Source organism: Cibotium barometz, chromosome 43, assembly GCF_041138505.1.
Source record: "Cibotium barometz isolate CiBa-2024 chromosome 43, ASM4113850v1, whole genome shotgun sequence".
NCBI classification, from domain to species: Eukaryota; Viridiplantae; Streptophyta; class Polypodiopsida; order Cyatheales; family Cibotiaceae; genus Cibotium; species Cibotium barometz.
In genome coordinates, this window is record NC_141088.1 from 4,383,517 (window position 1) to 4,407,011 (window position 23,495).

General features: G+C 45.1%; 1 protein-coding gene across 1 annotated transcript in view; it reads left to right on the forward strand.

Annotated features, from left to right (window-relative positions):
* Positions 1 to 23,495, forward strand: part of LOC147613439 (tRNA synthetase class I (I, L, M and V) family protein) — a 40,129-nt gene that overhangs the window by 15,838 nt on the left and 796 nt on the right. Inside the window, exons 22-25 of the mRNA XM_086781376.1 lie at positions 22,586 to 22,653; positions 22,863 to 22,997; positions 23,097 to 23,162; positions 23,278 to 23,389. Coding sequence (XP_086637502.1) covers positions 22,586 to 22,653; positions 22,863 to 22,997; positions 23,097 to 23,162; positions 23,278 to 23,389 — 381 coding nt within the window. The remainder of the gene's footprint in view (positions 1 to 22,585; positions 22,654 to 22,862; positions 22,998 to 23,096; positions 23,163 to 23,277; positions 23,390 to 23,495) is intronic.

Below are 23,495 nucleotides of genomic sequence, written 5' to 3' on the forward strand. Positions count from 1 at the left end.
AACACAGCTTTTTGCTCTTTGCCTCGTGTTTACTCAAGCATTTAAGTAATAAGATATTTAATTATGTTTAATTAAGCTAAAAGCTTAACAATGGTATCAGAGCAAACAAGCTCCAACTTGTAGTATGTCCACAAAAACCCTAACCCTAAAAATCAGCCAATCCTAACACTAAAATCAGATTTAACAGGGTTTGTATGGAAGAAAAGGAGAGAATTCCCTTGCCAGTTTTGCCCCCACCGTTAACTGAATTTTGCATGATTTGTGATTTTCCCCAAATATGCAGTAAGCCTTCTTCACAAAAAAAGGATGGGAAGCTTCTAGTTTACCAAGCAACATGGGTTCCTTCTAGGGCTCTCCGCATCGATCGGGGCATTTTACCCTCTCCCAAGGTGAATCGTCACATTGAAGGTGTCAACACCTTTTTGCAAGACTGTAGAAGTTATACAAAACATTTCATTTAAATGTTTAAAAACATTAAGGCCGTTAGCCTTATGACATAAGGCAAGGCTTTTACACCTTAGTGTACGAGGTAGCCCACATAGTAAAATAAGAAGCAAAAACGATCCACATGGTGGCCATAAAAAATCAGAGGGGCATTTTACCCTCTCCCAAGGTGAATCGTCACATTGAAGGAGTCCCTTTTTGCAAGATTGTTGAAGTTGTACAAAACATTACATGTAAATGTTTAACTTGACCCTCTGTGTGCTGTGTGTTATGCTTTCAACCAACCGGTGGCCACTCTCTAGCGTGTGTGTTCCTTTGCCTTGAACATGCTGTTTTTCTTAGCCCAGTTCATGTGCATGGGCTTGTTATTGGCTACCCTCGGGTAAGCCTTCTTCTGACGGGCGCATGCTTGGCTACAACAAATTTAATCAGGGTGTGCTCATCCCAATATTCTCTTTGGGTGCGTGTATGATACACAATGTAATAGATACGGGTAAAACACACATTGTCCTACTATTCTCAGTTCTAGTTGATCGTCCTACCTATACTTGGTGGTCTATTCAAGCCTTCCCAACTCGCGACCTATCCTCTTGGTTCACAATATGCCTTTGCCTTACCCACTTACTGATGGTTCTTACTAGACATCCATGTGATAGACTGGCTATGTGTGGTGTGCGGCCAGATTGAGTAAGAGACAGATTGTCGTCATTCGAGCGGTAGGGGCAAAGGTTTCGTCGAAGTCAATGCCTTCATTTTGGCGAAAAACTTGTCAAAATATGCAGCGGAAATGATAACCAAACTTGGGTTCACAAGAGCAAGTAGAGTGCAGAAAATAGACAGCACAAGAGACACAGAGAAATAGGCGTGTAAACTCTTCTCTATACACAAGATCCCGCACAAAACTGAATGATACAATGGTGAGGAGCATGGGGCCTATTTATATGCCCCATGGATACAGTCGGCCAGCGCATGAGGCTCTCCACGACTGCATAAAGCAGTCGGCCAGCAGCGGATGTCTCCACGACTGAGTAAAACAAGTCGGCCAGCATAGAATATCTCCACGACTCTGTAAAACAGGTCGGCCAGCATCAGCACCTCCACAACTGCAGAATAGGCAGTCGGCCAGCCATCATGGGCTCCTGCCAATCATCTGGCATCCATCCACACCATGGAAAAATGGGAAAAAAAATACGGGGAGTGAGGAAAAATGATAAAACACCTATACAGGGCGGGCACACCCACAACAGAGGCCCTGGTGTATAAAAATAGACAGGAGATGACTTCTAACACCCCCTCTCAGCTCCTGGCTGTGAAATCAACCCAAGGGAGCTGGAGTGTCGCCTGAGCGTAGCCTGAGGTAGAGACTTCGTGAAGAGGTCCGTCGCATTGTCCTCCGTCGAACAATAAAGTAGCAAGATGCCACCAGCCAAGATCTTCTCACGTACAAAGTGATACTGTATCTCTATGTGCTTGGTCCGGGCATGAAAGACCGGGTTCTGAGCAATAGCTATACAACTCTGGTTATCGCACTGGATGACAGTGGGCTCCTTCTGTCGAAACCCAATCTCGCCTAGCAGCCTCCGCAGCCATACAACCTCACAAGCAGCACCACAAGCAGCCCGGTACTCTGCCTCTGTCGAAGAGAGGGCAATAGTTGGCTGCCTCTTGCTGCTCCAAGAAACTGCTTCTGAGCTGAGGGTAAAACTGTATCCTGAAGTAGATCTCCTCGTGTTTGGATCTCCTCCCCAATCTGAGTCACTCCAACCTTGAAGTCTGACTCCATCCCCTCCTGTGTAAAAGAGTCCTTGATCCTTCGTACTCTGCAGATACCGCAAGATCCGCAATCTTGCGTCCCAATGAGGCTTCAATGGCGTCTGCATAAAAGAGCTCAACAGCCCCACGGAGAAGCTCAAGTCCAATCTGGTGTTCAGCAACAACGAGAGCAATGAACCAACCAACTTTCGGTACTGCGAGGCATCAACTGGCTCACAAGGATCAGTAACGGTTAACTTTGTGTTCGGGTCCATCGACGAAGTAATAGGCTTGCAGTTCTCCATCCCAAAGGCCTCAAGCAACTCATGAACATACAGCTGTTGAGAGACGAAAAACCCCCTCTGAGTCTGCCAGATCTCCAATCCCAAAAAGAAGTGGAGTAAGCCTAAGTCAGTCATCTCAAACTCCTTTGACAAGGCAGCCTTCGTCACTCCAATGTGCTCCACATGACCGCCGGTGAGAATGAGATCATCCACATAAAGGATGATAATTGTGACCATGCCGCGTTCCCGAAAGAGATACAGGTTAGGATCTGCAACCGATCTCTGAAATCGAGTCCGAACAAAGAAGGAATCAATCTTCTGATTCCAAGCCCTGGGAGCCTGCTTAAGAGCATACAAGGCCTTACGTAACTTGTAAACCATCCCTTCTGATCCTGCTGCAACAAAGCTTGGAGGCTGCTCAGCATACACCTCCTCCTGCAGGTCACCATTAAGGAACGCATATTTTACATCCATTTGATACACGGGCCACCTCTGAGAAGAAGCAAGGGCGAGAACGGTCCGAATCGTGGACATCCGTGTTGTCGGTGCAAAGGTATCCTCGTAGTCGATGCCTGGCAGCTGAGCATAACCTTTAGCCACAAGTCTGGCTTTGTGTTTGTCCACCGACCCATCAGACGCATATTTGGTCTTAAAGACCCATTTGACACCAATGACTGACCGTTTCGACGGCCTCGGTAGTACCAACTCCCATGTGTTGTTCTTCTCGATGGCATCAAGTTCCACCTGCATGGCTTTCCTCCAAGTATCCTGGGAAAGGGCTTCCTTGACGGAAGTGGGCTCCTTGTCCCGCATAATACGAGACATCAGAGCATAGTTTACCTGAAGAAGCTCCGCTGTGTTGCTTTTATCTCGGACCCTGTGTGATCTTCGAGGGCCGTCCTCTGTGGTCCACTCAGAGGGTAACTCCGTGACACCTGACTTCCGAAGGGTGTCTAAAATCACCATGTCAGAATACGCAGCGGAGATGATGACCAGATCTGGGAACACAAGAGCAAAACGCAGTGCAGAAAATCACAGCACAAGAGAGAGAGAGATAGAGGCGTGTAACTCTGCTCTATATACACAAGAAGATCCCGAGTATGATACAAAAAATGACAAGGGGCTGGGGGCCTATTTATATGGCCCCCCATCAGCAGTCGGCTGCCCAGTCGGCTTGCTGAAGGGCAGCCGACTGGACACAAGAAACCTCCACGACTGAAAAGTCACAGTCGGCCAGCAGCAAAGTGGGTCGGCCAGCATCAGAGAAGTCCCACGACTCATGCAGTGCAGTCGGCCACTTCCAGAATCTCCACAGATGCAGTCGGCTAGGTTCAAGGTCCTCCTGCCACTACTAGACTGCCTCCCATGCCACAGAAAAATAGGAAAAAAATGGGGATAAATACGAAGAGTGGGGAAAAATGAGAAAACACCTCATAAAGGCGGGCACACCCACAACAAAGGCCCTGGTGTATAAAAATAGACAGGAGATGACTTCTAACACCCCCTCTTCGCTCCTGGCTGTGAAACCAACCACAGGGAGCTGGGGTGCCGCCTGAGCAAATCCTGAGATAGCGACTTCGTGAAGAGGTCCACCGTATTGTCCTCCGTCGAACAGAACTCTAGCAAGATGTCATCAGCAACGATCTGTTCATGAACAAAGTGCCTCTGGATGACCATGGGTTCCTCCAATGGAAGCCCAAACCTGCAATGCAACCTTTGCATCCTCACCACCTCACAAGCAGCATCACAAGCAGCCCGGTACTCTGCCTCTGTCCTCGACAAGGCAAAAGATGACTGCCTCTTACTGCTTTGTAAAACTGCTCCTGGGCCTGAAGTAGATCTCCTCGTGTCCGGATCTCCTCCCCAAACTGAGTCACTCCAACCGTGGAGTCGGACTCCATCCAACAATCCCCCTCCTGTGTACAAGAGTCCATGATCCTTCGCATGCCACAGAAACCATAGGAAACGCAATCCTGCCTCCCAAAGAGTCATCCGCAACCATGAGCTCAACTGCCTCATCAGGAAGCTCACGTCCAATCTGGTGTCCATCAACCAGATCAATGAACCATTCTGCTTCTGAGTCAAAGAGGCATCACACTGCTCACAAGGATCAACACCTGTTACGGTGCAAAAACAAGTCCTGGAAACCTGATGAAGACCACGCAAGGCCTTCTGAAACCTGTCAACCACCCCCTCTGAATCCGGAACCACAAAGCCTGGAGTCCTCCTTCTGCAAGTAATCAACTGCCACCTGCCTGGCTTTCCGAAAGGTCCCCGTGGAAAGAACATCCTCATCTACAGGAGGTTCTTTGTCCCGAATACTACGAGACATTAGAGCATAAGTTACCTGTTCAGTTTCCTCTGACTGACGAACACAAGAACTACCAACATCAGTACTGGAGAGTTCCTGCCAACTGCTGCCATCGACTGGCATGCTATCCACCATCTGGTCCTGGAAAGCCTGCACTTGCAGTGTATCCACACTTAAGTGGCCATTACCAGACTCCCACTCATCACAAACCCGAGGACCTGGGAGAGAGAGTGTTGAAAGCTTGTAAACTCCATTCTCCACTCCGCCTTCCCAAACCACTTGGCTTGTTGCTTTGTCCCGGAGAGCAACAAAATGCTCATCAAACTTCACCGGTACGCCAGTCTTGCAAACCTGATGCACTGACAACAGATGAAAACCAAGTGACGGAACATACAACACCTGGGAGGAATGCTTCCCCCCTCTGCCATCGGGAACTATCTCCATCCTGCCCTCACTGTGAACTGGGATAGTGGATGTATCCCCAGTAAGAATGTGACTAGAAAGCTTGCAGAGATCCTGTAAACCAGAGCGGGAAGGAGTCATGTGCCTGGAAGCACCACTGTCTAGAATCCACTCTCGAGTATCCGCTGCGGAGAATCCTCCTATCTCATCCTTGCCTGAAGAAAATGAAACATCGCTGTCCACCACCTCCAGGTGCACAAAAGCCGGAGTCTTCATGATTGCTGCTGAGGAATCTTCACCCTTCTCGGTCTTCCGCTTGGGACACTGCCTCCAATAGTGGCCTTTCTCGCCACAATCATTACAGGTCCTCTCTGCCTTTAGTTTCTCGCGGTCAGTAACGGACTTCTTCTCAGAAGACTTCTCCGACGAAGCCTTACCTTTGCCCGTGTTACGGCCTTTCGACCGTTGGCCAGTTAAGGCCTCCGAACCTCCACCCTGAGGAGGGTTTGTGAATCGTTCTTCTGGTCCAGGACCATGGGCACAAGCTCCTCCCACGTGATGGTGCTGAGCTTGCCACTGGTAATCAAAGACGAGTAAAATGCTGAGTACTGAGAGGGCAAGTGCGACAGCAACGTTATGGCCATGTCCTCTGACGATATCTCCTTCCCAGCCTAAAGAACTTCCTGCTGAAGAGCCTGCAGCTTGTTAATATGCTCCCGCATCGTCGCCGACTTTGCAGGGCTCATAACCCGCATCTGTACTACCAAGGAAATCCTCTTCATGGGCGATACCCTGTTGTAAAGAGAGGCCAAATGCTGCCATATACCTCTGGCTAGCGTCATATGCTTTACATGATTGATTACTTGCGGTGTGCAGTTGAGAAAGATAAACGAACCTGGTGGGCCGACGAGGACCATCCAAAGGGGTATCATGGGGAAGCATGCCAGAATCACGCATGGTCTGTTGGTACCAACGAGGTAAAGGGTCCTTGGGTGGCTGTCGGGAGGAGGAAGCCTCCTCAAGAGGCGAAGTTGTAGGTGACTGATGGGGTTCATGTGGCACAGTGTGAGATTCTTGTTCGGTTGGAATGGGCAGCGGAAGGCGAAGTAAATCGCGCTCATCAAAGACAATGTCTCGACGAACGAAGACTTTGTTTGATCTTGGATCAAAAACTTTGTAAGCCTTGGATTCAGAAGAGTAGCCCACAAAAATGAGCAACTCACTCCTTGGCTCAAGCTTGTCCCTTGTGTCATTTGGAGTGTGAGTGTACGCACGATACCCAAAGACACGGAAATGGGAAACGGTTGGTTTTTTTGCCATATAATGCCTCAAACGGAGTCTTTTGGGGAACATCGATCGAGGGGCAACGGTTCAGAAGGTACACCGTAGTGTTGAGCGATGCGCTCAGGCAGCTCAGTTGCAAAAAGGATGGAGCGTGCCATATCCATCACAGTTCGGACCACTCTATTTTGTGAGGGAGAGTTCGTGGAGGTGAGTTGGCGTTGAATGCCCTGGTCTTGTAAGAACTCAATAAACTCACCACCATTGTCACTGCGAGCAATGACAATTGAGACGTCCATTTGATTAGTGACTAACCGAACCCACGTGGAAAAGTATTGGAAGGCGCCGGATTTATGCTTTAGGAAATATACCCACATGACTTGAGGATTCCCTGAGCACGATGAGTAGCATGTTGTGGGAATGGTGAGCGATAGTGCTTACCCATTTGACATGGTTGGCAGACATCCTTTGTCAGTTTGAGGCTGGGTATGCCTTCAACTAACTGGTCTCGAGATAACTCATAGAGTGTGTCATAGGGTAGGTGACCATAGCGAAAGTGCCATAGTCGTTCAATATCGGATGGAGCTCGGGTCACATAGGCACAAACCTGATGAAACTCCGAACCATTGGAAGATGGCTCAGAATGATGGCTTGTACCGGATGTCTACTTTTTTATTTGAGCTTTGGCAACAACAAGACCGGTAGTCTCATCAATTACCTCGACAACTCGTTTGTTGAAGTAAACTCCACGATCGAGTTAGGTCAGCTGGGATACAGAAAGTAAGTTGAGGCCTAAATTAGGGACAAGATAGACATTGTCCAAGGTAGCTTGGTTGGGGCCTGTGTTGGTGTCAAATAAGACGGTGCCAACAGATTTGATGGGCATCATTGTGTTGTTGCCACATCGAACTTCACCCTTAGCGGGATGCTGAGAGATGAAAATGTCAGCATTGCATGCCACATGGTGTGTAGCTCCACTCTCAACTACCCAAGTGATCGGATGACCACAGGGAAGAGTTGGGTGGGCCTCAATGATAGGCACAGGAGGATTGTTAGGTAACTGACAGATTTGAATAAAGGCATAGGCTTTCAAAATTCACATGCGGATGGCCTTGTCTAGGCCTTTGTTTCTTCTTCCTTCTTGAGGAGTGGCCAGAGTCAACCTTAAATGTGACATGAGCAACATTGGCGGAGGGGCTGGGATGAGGTGTAAGGGAAGGCCAATCAGCCATCTCTTAACGGGGTGGTGAAAGAAACTGATTGGGAGGGGTGGCCTTGAGCAACTTGACTAGTGGATCGCCACTGAGAGGATCTCGGCCAAGTCGTACCATTGCCTGGTTGCTGGGTCCTTGGCGCGGAGCCCTGCAGAGTAGGTGTTGGATTATTACCTCCTCTTGATCTCCAATTTGGGGCATTGTTACCACCTTGGTTGTTTTGGCGATTCGAGTTAGTGGTGTTGGACGTGTTGCCTCTATTTTCCTTGGCTTTAAAAACACACTCATCATTAATATGTCCAGGCGTTTGGCAATGAGTACATAATCTATTCTTTTTGGGAATATTTTACCAGTGGGGAATGGGTGTTGAGGCAGGGTTTTTGGGATCAGTATTGTTACCTGGAGGTTTGCCTTGATTACCTGAGTTGCTGTTTCCCTTCCCTTGCTGTCCTTTTTGAGTAGAGGTGGTATTGGACACGAGGGCCCCCTCTTAAGTAGAGGAGGAAGAGGATGACTTCTTGGGATGAAATTGGTCATGCAACCGAGCGATGCGCAAGAGTTAGCACTCTCACTCATATAGGTTAGGCATAGGTTCTAAACTAATGGTCTGTGTGACAAAAGTAAAGAAACTAGGCGGCAACTTGTTTAGTAAAGTGATAACCTGGTCTTCCTGTGACTTGGCAGAGCCAGTGGTGGCATACTCGGCGTTAAGGCACTGGTATTCAGCAACCTTGACGGTCAGGTCATCCCCTTCTTTGATAGAGAAAATTTGAATTTGATGCTCGAGATCAATGTGTCATGTGTGGCATATCTCTCTGCAAGGTGTGTCCATTTGTTAGAGACATAGGGGAACTGTTCGAGTTGAGAATGAAACCAGAAGGCCTTGCATGAGCTCCACTATGGCAGTATCATTTCTAGCTTCCCAATGGTTGATGACTTCAAGAGGTGCTACGGAGGGGTGGGGTTTTGGTTCAAATCCCTTTACTAGGTTCCAGGAACCTTGGGAAGTAAAAACCTATTCCATAAGATTAGCTCCGGTGGTATAATTAGACCCGTTAAAATGAGTCTTTTCTTTGAAAGCATTTCTGGACATAGAAACATGAAAGGAAGATGGTGGGGGAGTCCAAGATGGCTGGTACCCATACCAGAGTGTAAGGGTTGAGGAGGCAAACCAAAAAATCCACTAGGACCAAGCATAGGTGTAGGACCTGGCGAGGGTGCTCCATAAGATGGAATACAAGGTTGGGCACTCGGCATAGGTGGAATACCTGGCTGAGGCACAAATTTTTGAGAGGGCACGCAATTAGGAAAAGCATTAGTGCCAAAGATGGGTTGGTAAACCACCTGATACCTCAAAATGCTGGAGTGACCGAGGGCATAGTGCTGAAAGACACCTGTGATGGGTACCATATGTAGGACCCAAAGGGGGTGGAGTCGGTGATGATTGCATGCCAACCCTAGCAGGAAAAGACATGGGTTGGGTGGGAGGGTTTTGTGCTTTAAGTTGAGCAGTATTCCAAAACACATTAGGAGCAAGAACAGAAAGTGAACTAGAGGAAAAAACAATGTTACCTCCTTGAACACCAGAAGTCTGAGAGTGAATTGTACTCATAGACCCTCTGTTTGGGTTCACAAAATGCCAGGGATTGAGGGTAATTGATGGTACCATATGTCGAATCTGTGATACAGAAGAAGATACCTAGGTAGAGTTAGGAATATAAGTACTAAAAGGCACATACGAACCTGACGCAGTCACCGGCAGGGTTGATGATGATGGATCTGCGAACGACCGAGGATGAACCTGTCCTTCCTGAGAAAAAGTCCCATACCAAAGTCCAGGATGTCGGCTAGAATGAGAAGCAGGGCTCTCTAGATGAGGCTGAATAGGCTGGTCGTCTCCCAATGAAAGACCTCGAACGGGGCTCTCTAGTGAATAAGGAGTCCCATCCTCCGTGTGATCTATATCTGAATAAGGAGAATCAACATCTGGTAAAAAAGGCTGATCCTCCGGAATCGTGGCTGCTGAAAAACACTGAAGCTGCACCCCTGGTGTAGGCGATGAAGCTGGCCCTGATGTAGGCGATGTAAACTGCTGAAGACAGCCCTGGTGCAGGCGGCCAGTCCAGCAGCAGAAAAACGCTGAAGCTGCACCTGATGTAGGCGGCCAGTCCAGCAATAGAAAACGCAGAGGCAGCACCTGATGTAGGCGGCCAGTCCAGCAGTAGTACACCTGATGTAAGTGGCCTGCACCAGCAGCAGCAACACTTGATATATATATGATTGAAGAAAACGTTGGAGTCTTTTATATGAGTGAAGGGCTGCTGGTCGGTCAGGGTGAAGTGGTGGCCAGCAGCACAAGACAATAAAAACAAAAAATATCCAAAAGTGCCCTTTTTGGGCTGGATAAAATGGCATATTTCCACACAGTCTATACAAGCCTCCCCAACTCGCGACCTACCCTCTCGAGTTCACAATATGCCTTTGCCTTACCCACTTGCTGATGGTTCTCACTAGGCCTCAAAGGCGTCAGCAAACACAACCCTCGGAGCCCCAACATTTGGAGTTCTCATCTCATTGTAGTACTATGAGGACCTCTAACCATCCTAGCAATTTTGCTCCAATGGACTGGGAGCATGTTTTGCGATAGAAGTAGCAGTGGTTCCAATTGCAGCTTCCAAGAATCCATGGCCACATTGGCGTCCTAGATCCAATAGCTGTAGACGGATCGCCATTCTCATCCTAGTTTTGTGCTAGCATTCGACACTACAGCAACAATACCTGAAAATGAAGACATCGTTCCCTCCGAGGTAGCAAGTGATGATCTTAAGACTCTTTATTGTCTTTTGCAAGCTAGTAAAACAAAGAAATTGGGAATTAAACCCCCTGGATTCACATGGAGGACGATGCAATAAGCGTACACTTGAACACAATGGCTTTATAAATTGCACTTGTATTTTGATTCGATGGTCCTTCAAGAAGATTACGTTTGCTGCATCCTCACTTAGAGATATTGCTTTGCTTTGGTGGCAATGACGACAACATGCGGAAAAACGATTACGACATGGGAAAAATTTGAGTGGATCTTTCGTAAGCAATTCATTCTTGCCAATGTAGATTTTCAAGCCCGAAATCACGTTTTGCCACTTGGATCAAACTAGTTCTTTTGCTTCTTATGTCTCACAGTTCACTAATCTAATATTGGAGATTGATTCTTTGTCTCCAGTGGACAAGCTTCATGTCTTCATTGAAGGTTTAAACCCCACACTTTCATTACGTCGAGTGTGTTGCAGATTTGAATCCGAATTTCAAACTATGGCCTCCTAAGGTCATTCCCATAATTCTAAAAATGGCAATGGTTCTTGTACGACTAGTGATGATTATGAACAATCCTCATCGAGCAGCTTTTAATTTTGACCCAACTCCCCTTGGCAACATTTGCAACCACCTCACCGACGGGAAGGTTTATCTTCTTGTCATTTTGAGCGTCAACAACTCTTTCAACCACGTGCATTTGATTATGGATAGGATTCTAGACGTGACCAACTAGCAATTCTCACCCTACAACGGCCTTGTCTTCTTGTGAACAACAAATGATGGGATTGTGCACAATTTGTCATGGCAACCATAGATGGTTTGAATGACCTAAACGACCCAATGCTACTCAAAACCATAATGTGGAACCTTCTGTTACAGGCGGGCTCGGAATAGAGAAATTAGTTGCCAAAACACTACAGACATTTAGCATCCATCACTTCATGAGCATATTTCAATTTCCAATACATATTCATAAACATATACATCTTGAAAAATACCAAAAAGTATCCTTGCACATGACACAGCACTAGAGGTTGAAGTTGACACACCCCCCCACCCCCCCCCCCCCCCCCCCGAGGTATCTTTATTACCAATAGAGTATCTCCTGCCCCCCCTTGAGGTATCATTATTTATCCATAACTCGCCGTCGCGTGATGGGACTACTATTCACACACCCCTATGAGTCACCCAATCACATGGAAACACCCCCTGAGCTCTTTGGTGTTTAACTATGGACTGATAGAGTATTCTCTTGTACAAGATGCGGGTGCCGAGGAGATCACACTCCTGTGTTAGCACCAAAGTTAGTGAAATATAGTAAAGAAAATAGGCCCTCGGTCACCAACCAGTGGGAGAAATACCTTCCTTTATTGGAGTTTGCCTACAACAATATAGCGCATTCATCTACAGGAAAAGCTCCAAATGAAGTTATACAGGTCCGCTCCACAATCAGGTCGGCTTAGGAGCAACAAAAGAAGTAAGTTGACAAGTGTTGAAGGCATTTGGTCTTTGAGAAGGGCAACTATATTTTGCTGAAATTCAAAGATTTTCCCTCAACGGATGCACAATGGGTAGATGAAAGTTCATGCAATCTTATCTAAGGATTCTTCAAACATACAAAGAAGCTTTTCAACCGAGGACAGCTGAATGAAAGCCAGAGGGCTGTCATGACTCAACGCAAAATAAAAGAAAGAATTCTTTGTATCCTTTAATAATTATACTTTCTTCTATGTTTTTCATGTTTTCCTTTGAATTTATATGAGCAAGAAAATCCATTCATTTGGATAGATTCGTGCATAGGAGCTCGCTATTGGTGAGTGGCCATAGGTCATGGTGGATCCACGCAGTGGGCTAGAACATGGATAGTACACACTTCCACCTATATGACTTGATTGGGCGCCCATGACCGGAACTCAAGCATACCAGGATCAAGCTCGCACACGGAAAGGATTGATGCATGGAAGTGTGGGCTAGATCCGCCAGAACAAACAGTTACAATCGATAAGATGGCATGACTAATTAAAGTCTATGTTAGAGTGATTGCTTGATTTTCATTTTACATGAGTTTGATGCATCAAATTGAAAAACCATGATTGTTTTAGAGCTTTCATTTGACTCCCATATTGGGGGTCCCTAAAATCTAGGACCGGGTCCTAAAAAATAGGGACCTCGGTTTGTCCTAAGAAGGCTAAACCTAAAAAATAGAGATTTCTTAAAATTGGATGAAGAAGAGGAACCTCAGTTTTCCTAAATAGGGACCTCGGTTTTCCTAAATAGGGACCTCGGTTTTCTTCTTCATCAGGTTGATTGTAACTAAACTCAATCCTAAAGTACTTGGATTGAGTAGAAATAAATTCCCATCTTGGGGGGGGGGAGGGGGGAGGGGGGACAGGGGGGCGGCGGGGTTGTTGCCTATCTTCAACCCTCAATCTGGCTCCATAATATGTCTCTCAACTTTACTTCCAATATGTATTGCTATCTTATGCACACGTACCACAGTTAATAATTCCTTTTCATAACATAAATGTCATACCTTTTCTCTACATCATTTAGCCGACGACTTTCAAAAGCCACAACATGGCCTTCTTGATTAAGAACTGCTCGAATGCAATCTCCGCAAGCATCTGCCTCCACCACAAATGGTTTTAGCAAATTAGGAATGATGAGTGGGTCTTGAAGTGAGGGCTGTTTTCAGCTTTGTGAAGGCTGCCTTCTCAGCTTCCATCCACCGAAAAGAGCTTTTCTTCTTTGTCAAGTCATGTAGAGGAGAAGCTATGTGTGCAAAATGCTTGATGAATCGGCGGTAGCATGAGCACAATCCAAGAAAAGATCGTACCTCATGCACATCTCGAAGATCTGGCCATCCTCGAATAATTCTAATCTTCTCAGGATCCATTTGAATGCCTTTAGAAGAGATGACATGTCGAAGATAATTTATCTTATCCATAAAGAACTCACTCTTTTTACCATTGATTAGAAGTTGGTGTTCTTGAAGAAGTTGCAAAACCTCTTCCAAGTGTTGGTGATGTTCTTCTTCATTCTTGCTGAACGCAAGAATGTCATCAAAGAATGTACCGACATATTGGCGATCTCTGAAGATGCGTTTCATCATTCGGTTGAAGTTAGCCAGTGCATTGGTCAATCCAAAAGGAACAACCAAGAATTCATAAAGACCAAATGAAGAGCGAAAGGCGGTCTTATGGATATCTTGCGGTACCACCCTGATTTGATGATAGCCACTCTTTAAGTTGATCCGACTAAAGATCTTGGAGCCTCCTAATCGATCCAGAGTGTCATCGATTCTTGGAATTGGGAAGTGGTTCTTCACAGTGATCTTGTTGAGAGCTCGATAATCAATGCACATTCTAAATGTGCCATCCGTCTTCTGAACAAGGGGAACTGAGGAGCAATAAGGAGAGCTGCTTGGCCTAATCAAGCCACGGCTAAGTAGGTCCTCTACTTGTTTTCTTATTTCTTCTTGTTGAGGTCGGCTTACACTCGGTATGGTGCAAGATTGGGAGGAGAGCGTCCAGGAATGATATCTATTTGATGGTCTTCCGGCCTTTTTGGCGGAAGTTGATAAGGAAGATCTTCTGAAAAACAATCTTTGTACTTTTCCTAAAGTTTTATTTGCTCTTGGTTTTGAACATTCATATTTTCTTTTCTATTATGGACATCGTTCACATAAATCAAACAACATTGCACACAATCTTTAATGGCTCGAGAGACTTGCATATGGCTTACCATTGGTATGGTGTCTCCGCTTACTCTCCAGCTTGGATTTCGTACTTCTTTCCTCTATGCTTGAATTCCACCTTCTTTTTCTAGGAGTAGAGAGTTGAATCTACCCTATGATTCAAGGCATGCCGAGAATCATATAAGAACCATCAAGATCGGTGATGCAAAAGGTATCTTGATCACTATAGTCTTGTAGCTGAAATTTTATCTTACTGACGTAAGGTACAACTGTCTTCTTTGCATCTCCATCATCAGGATGAACAGCTTGGTGCAGTTCCAATGGAGTATCCATATCTTCATTCCTTAGGCGAAGCGCTTTTGCTAATTGCCAAGAGATGAAGTTCTCATTGGCTGCAGGGTATATCAAGAAAACAACTTAGTTTTCTTGCATTTGACCCCAAGCCTTCAATAGTTAGCGCATCTCCGGGGCATAGTCACCACAAACGTTTCGGGGTTTTTGACATTTCGGGACAAAACATTTCATCTTTCGGCTAAGAAACGTGGAGGTTTCATAGTTTTTTCTATATAAATACAATAAAATGGTTTAGAACTTATAGTTTGTAGAATTATTTGTAGGCCTACCTAGTGCTAGCTAGGCACTTAAAATATGGTAAAAGCTTAGGCAATTGTGGTTACAATTGGGCAATTGGGAATTTAGGAAATTGGGAATATTGGGGAATTTGTGAGAAATTGGGGGAGAGGAGGAGGAGGAGGAAGAAGAGGTGATTGCAGATCGCGTGCAAGCGAGAGAGAGAGAGAGAGAGAGAGAGAGAGAGAGAGAGAGAGAGGATGTTTCAGCTGCAAGTCGCGCGCGGAGAGAGAAAGAAAGATACATTAACGTCTCTGCAAAAGGCCAAAGTGGCCTATGAGACCGAAACATAGTACACAGCTGATGGTGTCTCATCAAAAGTAAGACAAAAAGGACTAAAAAAGTCCTAAAACAGTTAAAAAAAAACACTTAGACATAATTTTTAAAAAAGATATATATTTTTTTAGAAATGAAAAAAAAATTCCGGTTTCTGAAATGCATTTTTGGCGTTTCGGCCGTTTGGAGTTTCTCAGCCCAGAAACGCGTTTCTATGTGACTATGCTTTGGGGTGTGAGTTGTGTTCCCCACCACATCTCCTATCTCATTGATTGTGTGTTTTGAGATTTCATGAATGTATCAAATTTGTGATACCATTCCCTTGGTGCCTGTTTGAGCCCATAAAGACTCTTTTTCAGCTTGCATACAAGCTTCTCCTTTCCACTCATTGCATAACCCTCTGGCTGCTGCATATATATCTCCTCATGGAGATCACCGTGAAGAAAAGCAGTCTTCACATCCATCTGAATCAAGTCCAGATCATCATGTGCAACCAAAGCTAATACAGCTCTAAGTGTGGTCATTTTGACCACTGGAGAGAAGATCTCATCAAAGTCCACACCATATTCCTGCTTGAAGCCCTTAGCCACTAACCTGGCTTTGTATCTTGGCTTTGCATCTGGTGCAACTTTGAGCCTGTAAACCCACTTGCATGGCAAAACCTTTTTGCCTGCAGGCAAATGCACCAACTTCCAAGTTTCATTTTTATGCAGAGAATCCATCTCTGACTTCATGGCACGCTCCCAAAGAGCCTTGTCTGCCCTCTGTAAAGCCTCCTTATAACATGAGGGCTCCCCACAGTCAGTAAGCATCAAGTAGTCAACCCCTGGAACAAACCTGTCAGGGGCTCTGGAGGGTCTTGTGGACCTCCGTACCCAATGACCATCATTTGCAGGTTGCTGTCCAGCCTGCATATCACCTATTGGTGGCTCCTGTTCCATGCCATAAGGCTGAAAAATCATGCCCGGTATCTCCTCTAACTGTGGTATATCCATAGGGATATCTTCTGCCATCTCTGGCTGTCCATTTGGACCATTTTCAGCACCATTTAAGGGCTGGTTTTCCTGCTGTAATGGCTGATTTACAGCCCTTTGTTGTTGTCCATGATGTCCATCATCATCAAAGATGACTCTGCCAGGCTCCTGTTGCCTTGCAGGCTCCTTATACATGCATGTTTCATAAAAAATGACATCATTGCTGCGTATAATCTTTCTATTCACGGGATCCCAAAGTCTATACCCCATTTCAACTCTGTCACCATATCCTAGGAATATGCATTTGTGAGACTTAGGTCAAGTTTGGTGCGCATTTCCCTGCGTATGTGCACGTACGCAACGCAACCAAACACTCTCAAGTGCTTGTATGACGGAGGCTTCCTTGTCCATACTTCCTCTGGCACTTTCCCACCAAGCCTCGTGTTAGGTGACCTGTTTATAAGGTGAACGGCTGTAATAACAGCTTCAGCCCAAAAACCATGAGATAATGCAGCATGTGACAACATAGAACGGACCTTCTCTTGAATGGTCCTGTTCATCCTCTCTGCTGAATGGTCCTGTTCATCCTCTCTGCTGTCCCGTTTTGTGGAGGATCATAAGGAGTAGAGAGCTCCCTCTTGATGCCTTTAGCATCACAAAAGTCCTGAAACTGTTTGGACATATACTCTCCACCATTGTCGGAACGCAAAGCCTTCAGTGTTTTGCCAGTTTGATTCTCAACATGAGCAACAAACTTCTGAAACACTGAGAATGTATCACTCTTCAAACGAAGAGGATAAACCCACACCTTGCGTGTGGCATCATCAATGAAAGACACAAAATATTTTGCCCCTCCCAAAGAAAGCTGAGGCATCTCACATACATCTGTATGCACAAGCTCTAACTGAGCATCTTTCTGTCCAAGAGCTTTCTTGTGGGGGCATTGTAGTTGCCTACCATATATACAATGCTCACAAAACTGAAAACTTGAAAACTTTAGAGAAGGCAAGTAACCCAAACGAGACAATTGCTCCATTCCTTTGACACTCATGTGTCCCAACCGACTATGCCACACAGAGAATTCCGGCAGCTCGGTTGCATTTACATTAGCATGGTGACAAACACCTACATGCATAAAGTAAAGAGTGTCCACCTTAGAGCCTCTGGCAACAACCAGTGAGCCCCTACTAATTTTCCACTTTCCACTACCAAATGTGGTAACATAATCAGCATCATGAAGCTGTCCAGTAGAAAGCAGATTCTTTTTGATCTCAGGCACATGCCTGACATCATGGAGCATAAGCTGTGAGCCATCTGAAAACACAAGCCTCACATCACCTCTGCCAAGAATCTTGCATGCATGGTTATCACCCAAATAAACCACTCCTTCATTGCCAGCAGTATACCTGACAAACAAGTCTCTGCAACTTGTGACATGAAAGGAGGCACGTGAATCAATGATCCATGAGTGCATACCATGACCACCTGTAAGAAGTGAATGGGCATCAAGTGAAGACGTAAATAGGACCTCATCCTCACTGCCACCTGCATGTGACACATTGATTTCTTCAATCTTGACTCCACTTTTGCCCTTTGGCTTTACATCTTTGGCTTCATCTTTCTCTTTGCCTTTGCCTTTTCCCTTTTCTTTTTGATCATTTTTCCATTTGTAGCATTGCTTTTTAATGTGTCCCTTCTTGCCACAATAATGGCATTCCAAATCCTTTTTGGAGCGAGACTTGCTCCTTCCCCTTTCTTGGCTTTTTCTCCTTTGCTGGGATCTCCCACGTGCATTCATTGCATTGGACTTTCCAACAAAGTTGTTTTTCCTGTCCATCTCTTCTTGAAGAAGAGCACCCTCAACATCTGCATATGACAGCATAGCATGCGAATTGCTAGTGGCTGTCCTGAATGTGTCCCAACTCTCTGGCAAAGTGCATAACAGAAAAGTGGCTTTGAACTCATCGTCCATTGCCAACTTTTGATTAATGACCTGGCTGACAATACCATTAAACTCATTTAGATGGGCTGTCATAGACGCCCCTTCCTTCATCTGAAGACCTATGAGTTTCTTCAACCAATACACTTTGCTTGAGGCACTTTGTTGGGCATACAAGTCCTGCAATCTCTGCCACATTCCCCAAGCTGTCTTCTCTTCACGAATGCTGAAAAGTAACGAGTCTGACACAGACAACATGATAGTAGATCTTGCCAGCTCATCCATATCTTCCCACTCTTCAGCAGTAAGAGAAGCGGGCATTACACCCCTTTCTTTGATAGGCTTGTGCTGCTTTTTCTGGAGCAACACATTATAGCACTGGGTTTGCCAAATATCATAGTTATGTGAGCCTTCAAGCTTCTTGATGTGAAGCAATGAAGAGCTCTCACCTGTGGTTGCCATAGCAATATGCAACCTGTCAATGCCTGACTCCCTGCAAGTGTGCAAACACTGCACCAAAAGCACACAAAGTGCTCACAGTTGTTCTCCCAAGCTTTATCTCCAACTTTATGTGATGAAATCACCAAAATCTGGTTGCTGCAGATTTTGGACAGCACCTTAAATGTGCTCTGTTGCCCTTCCAAATTACTGTAAAGCAGTACCAAGTGCTCTCTTGTGATGTACCAAACCTGTACCGGCAAGTACAGCAGCTGAAATTGAACCTTTTCTTCACTCAAATCAGTGTACAGCCATGCCAAAACTTGCACAAAGCTGTGCCAAATTTGTACCAGCAGGTACAGTAGCAATAAATGCTCTCTTGGCTGTCCAAATGAGTGAAAATCAGACTTTTATAGTCCCGAACACTGCATATAACAGTTCCGAACAGAAATTGGGCAAAAGCCCCTTGACTGCAAGCTGATTTTTGAGGATTCAAGGCATAAATGTCTTGCCTGCTGCTTTGCCAAGCTCAACAAGCATACGAACTTGAAAAGCCCCTTGATTTAAGATCAATTTTTGATCATACATGGTACATTGACGCACATGAAGGCATCCAGAGTGTTCACGATGCTTCCCCTTGGCCACATATACATCCAAATAATGAAAGCCCCTTGATTTACAGGCACATTGAGTGCTTGTAAGGCATCAACACATTATCCACAGCATCAACTGCGAGTGCCTGCATGCAAATCAACCCAATCGGCACAAAAGCCCCTTGATTTGCACTGCAATTTGCTGCAATTTTGCCCAAATGTGCGATTTTTCACATCATACAGCATGTATGAGTGCTTAATTGCACAATTACATCAAAAGCCCCAAATTTTGACATTCAATTTCCTACAAATTGATCCTGATTGTGACCAATTTCTTGCAAATTGATCCTGATTGTGACCAATGTCACTCAATTTTGCCAATTTTGCTCAAAATTGAGCAATTCGACACCTGTACCTGCTCAATTGCAAATCCCAAAAAAAAAATGAGGAAAATACCTTGTAATTTCTGATTTTTTGTTGCAGGAAAGGGGGGTTTGCTGTATTGATGCTGCTGGGGATTCGATTCTGCGAGGCGACCCTAGTCAATCCGGCATGTAGTGATTCAATGACAAGCGCTCTGCTGTTGAGAACTCTTAGTGTTTCTTACGAAAGCCATGGTTTCCGTGATGCAGCACTTGAGAAACGGCGAGCTGTTGCAGATAAGCTCCGAAGGGGCCCTTTGGCGGAGTCTCCTCTGGATGCAGCAAGGCGAGCTCGCTGAACGAGACCAAGCCAGACCCGCCACTTCATCCCCTTCGCTGGTGTAGCGCACGTATTAATGGCGCCGATTCAATGTTGCCGAATGGTTCGCTTTCGTACGTGCGCTGCCCAGCGGTTCGACTGCGTACCTGTATTGTCCAGCGCTGACACGCCTGCGTGTGATTCAGCGCAGAAATGACTGCCCGACTCCTCCAGCTACGCTGCCTTCGCTTATGTTTGCCTGCTTCGCCTAGCGCTGGCGCCTTCGCCTTGCGTTCACTTGCCTACGTCAAGCGATAGCGGCCAGCGATTACGCCTTCGCCTATCCGCCTGCGTGTCTTCCCTTGTGGCCAGGCGCCTCGCCTTTAACGCTGCCTTGCACTATTCGTGCTGTTGACGCCCGCCTGCTGTTGTATTGACGTATGCTGCCCAGCGCTGACAGCCCTGCATTCGCCTTCTTCTCCACCTGTGCCTGGGAGAGCAGCACTGCTTAAGCCAGCTGATAGCAGTCACAAGGTACAACCAGCACAGGGTACGACCAGCAGAATGACCATGGCTCCAGTTGATGGCTCTGATACCAGTTGTGTGTGAGAAGGAAGAATTAGGGTTAGGTTAATTCATGTGTGGGAGACATACACAGAGAAACAACAAGGGAGAGAGAGAGAGAGTGAGAGTTGTGGGGATAAGTCAACTCATAATGATATGAGTGTGTGACTCCCCTATCACACATGTATATTGCACTAGTACACATAGTGCACTTAGTACATTAAAAGTACTAAGTGTACTATGTACTATAACTTATGGGCTTGTACACACTATAAGGGTGGGCATAACGCCTTTACCCCAACAGATTGTGACTCGTGGTATGGAGTTGTTGGAGGGTTTGTTTTGTCCTTTGTTGGGACAGTGTTTGGAGATGTGACCTGGCTCTCCACACTTGAAGCACTTCCCTTCTTTCATGTAGCGTTGCTTTTCTTCTTCAGACATCTACTTTGTTTGGGAATACATATTGGAGCGGAATTGAGGCGCATTGGAAGGTCGATAAGGCCTTGTCTTCTTTTGAGTTGGTAGCTGCCTTTGCTGTTGTTTTCCCCCTTCTTTAGTGGTTGAATTATCCTCCTTGGCAAAGGACCTCTTCTTTCCATTCTTTTGAAGCACCTTGTTGTTGCCATACTTCATTTCCCATGTCTCTGCATGGTCTACTAGTTCTCTTAAATTACAGCAACGATAATGATTGAGAGAAGTACAAAGTTTGAAGTGTAGGCCACCTTGGAACTTCCTCATCTTTTCAAAGTCGCTGATTTTCTTGAAGTGTCCAACCTTCAAGAGTAGCTCCCAAGATCTGTTTGTATAATCATCAAGAGACTCAATCTGTCGTTGCCAAAACCGATCCCACTCTATCTTCACATCTCTTTTGAAATGAACGGGAAGAAACTGGGCCTTCAGCATTCGAATAATAGACCTCCAAGATTTTGGGACAGCATGGTCGCATTTCAACCCCATCCACCAAGTGTGAGCTAAGTTAGTCAAATGAAGAGCTGCAAACTTAATCTTTTCTTTTTCTTTATAGTTATCATGACCATATAAAATTTGAAATTAACGAATAAACTTAAGAAGAAGATCGGTGTTACGAGAACCATCATTCGTACTGAATTTGATCTTCTTTTTAAGCTGGGATAAGGATTTGGTCTTCTTTGATTGCCTTCTTCTATGCCTAGAACTTGATGCTGAAGAAGTCGAAGAGGAAGATGGTGATCGACGATGTTTGAGAGGATGTTGATGCGTCTGCCTTTGATAGCTTCGCCCACGAGAATGGTGTGAACTCCCATCTGACGAAGAAGAGAAAGAAGAAGAAGAAAACGTTCTTGATGAAGAAAAACTTTGACAACTCCTCTTTGTTTGTTTTGAGACTGATCGGCCTCTTTCCTTCTTCGCACTATTCTTATTAGTAGCCTCCATATTTGAGAGTTGCTAACGAATCAATTGATTTTCCTCCCAAAGGCTTTCTATTGCTTTCAAAAGGGTGCTCTGCTCTCCCACATGGTTTTCGTGGGTAGGTTGAGTCTCCATGTGGATGAGTATGATTATGAAAACAAGCAAATGCAAAGAGTAAAGTCACACTACACATGTAACTAAAGAAAATACTAATTGCAAGTGCTACCAGTGTAGGGGGTATAGGATCGAGCCAAAGCTCTGATACCACTGTACGTACAATGTGGTATGCTTAACAATTAATATTCCCATTTATTTTCGATGGTTATTCTACACTTAAAATAGATGAATAACAAAACTAACTTCAAATAACTCAATGCTGAAATTAATTACAACACATGTGCATAAGATAGCAATACATATTGGAAGTAAAGTTGAGAGACATATGATGGAGCCAGATTGAGGGTTGAAGATGGGTAACCCCTCTCCAAGATGAGAATTTATTTCTACAGAATTGAGTTTAGTTACAAATGTATCTAATATGTATGTATGTATGCATGTATACAATGCAACTTTTTTATTCCGCAAGTCTTTAGTACACATACAAGTACTTGATGCTACAACAAAACTTTCTCACATGTTTGTATGGGTGGGGATGTGATGGCTTGTAGATAAGATCGCACATTGGGTTTTTGTTAAGTTGCAAAACAACCTGAACCCTCCCATTGCTATATACATGTTTGTAGATGGGGATTGAGAGAAAACTTAGCATGTTTAGTCTTTACGCTTGATAATCTTCTCCTGTATTTTTGTTTCAAAGCTTATCTTTTCTCTCGATGTATATAATATGTTCTAATATGAAGAATTCTGGTGTATTTTAGACACTGATTAGGGTGTGCCTACAGGTGATGTCTTGGTTATTCTTGATTTAACACCAGATGACACACTTACGGATGTGGGAACAGCCCGTGAAGTAAGCCTATGTCACCCTTGATTGTTAGCCTGTCTCTTAAAGCGTGTGTGATTTGTTTTCTGGAACTTTTGCACCTGTCTGATATGTATGCATGCCTTTATTTTTCATCATTGTGGTCAGTTGCATAAGCAGAGGAAATTATGGAGGAAGCATGGTTAAGGTCTTCATTAGATTTTGAGTTATGTATTTTTTTTGTGGTGTTTCTGAAGATTGTGAACAGGGTACAAAAGCTCAGGAAAAAGGTAGGCCTTGAACCAACAGACAACGTTGAAATTTTCTTTGAACCCTTACAATCTGCTGACGATGGCGATAGCTCTACTCTACAAAGAGTGTTCAAGACACAGGTATTTCAGCATTCTATTGAGGACCAGTAAGTGTGGAGAAGATCTGGTTGAAAACTTTTGACAACAGGAATGTGCTAACAATGGTAGGTACTCTTGTAGGCATCTTACATCCAAGAGGCTCTTGGATTCCGGATGCTTCATATGGATATGCTACCCTCTAATGCAGTGAGTGATTTCTGGTTTTGAGTAGGGGGTGTGCCAGGAAATACATGGCAAAAGGATCTTAGGGGTAGATGGCTGGCTCTTTCATTTTTACCTGATTGTAATTTTGTCTGATCAGGTTGTGTTAGCGATGGAAAAGTACTCCGGGGTCGCAGATGGCGCTTTCCAAATTAGTCTTGCAAGACCTTGCTTGTATGTTGTCGATGAGTTACTGAAGGAAGTGTGCTCAGGTGAATCTTTCAAATTTCCTCCATCTTTCAGCAAATGCTTTGAATAAGCCATCTTCGGTATTCTTGCTTTCTTGCTTTTTGGCAGTAAGTTGGTTGATGTGGAGTT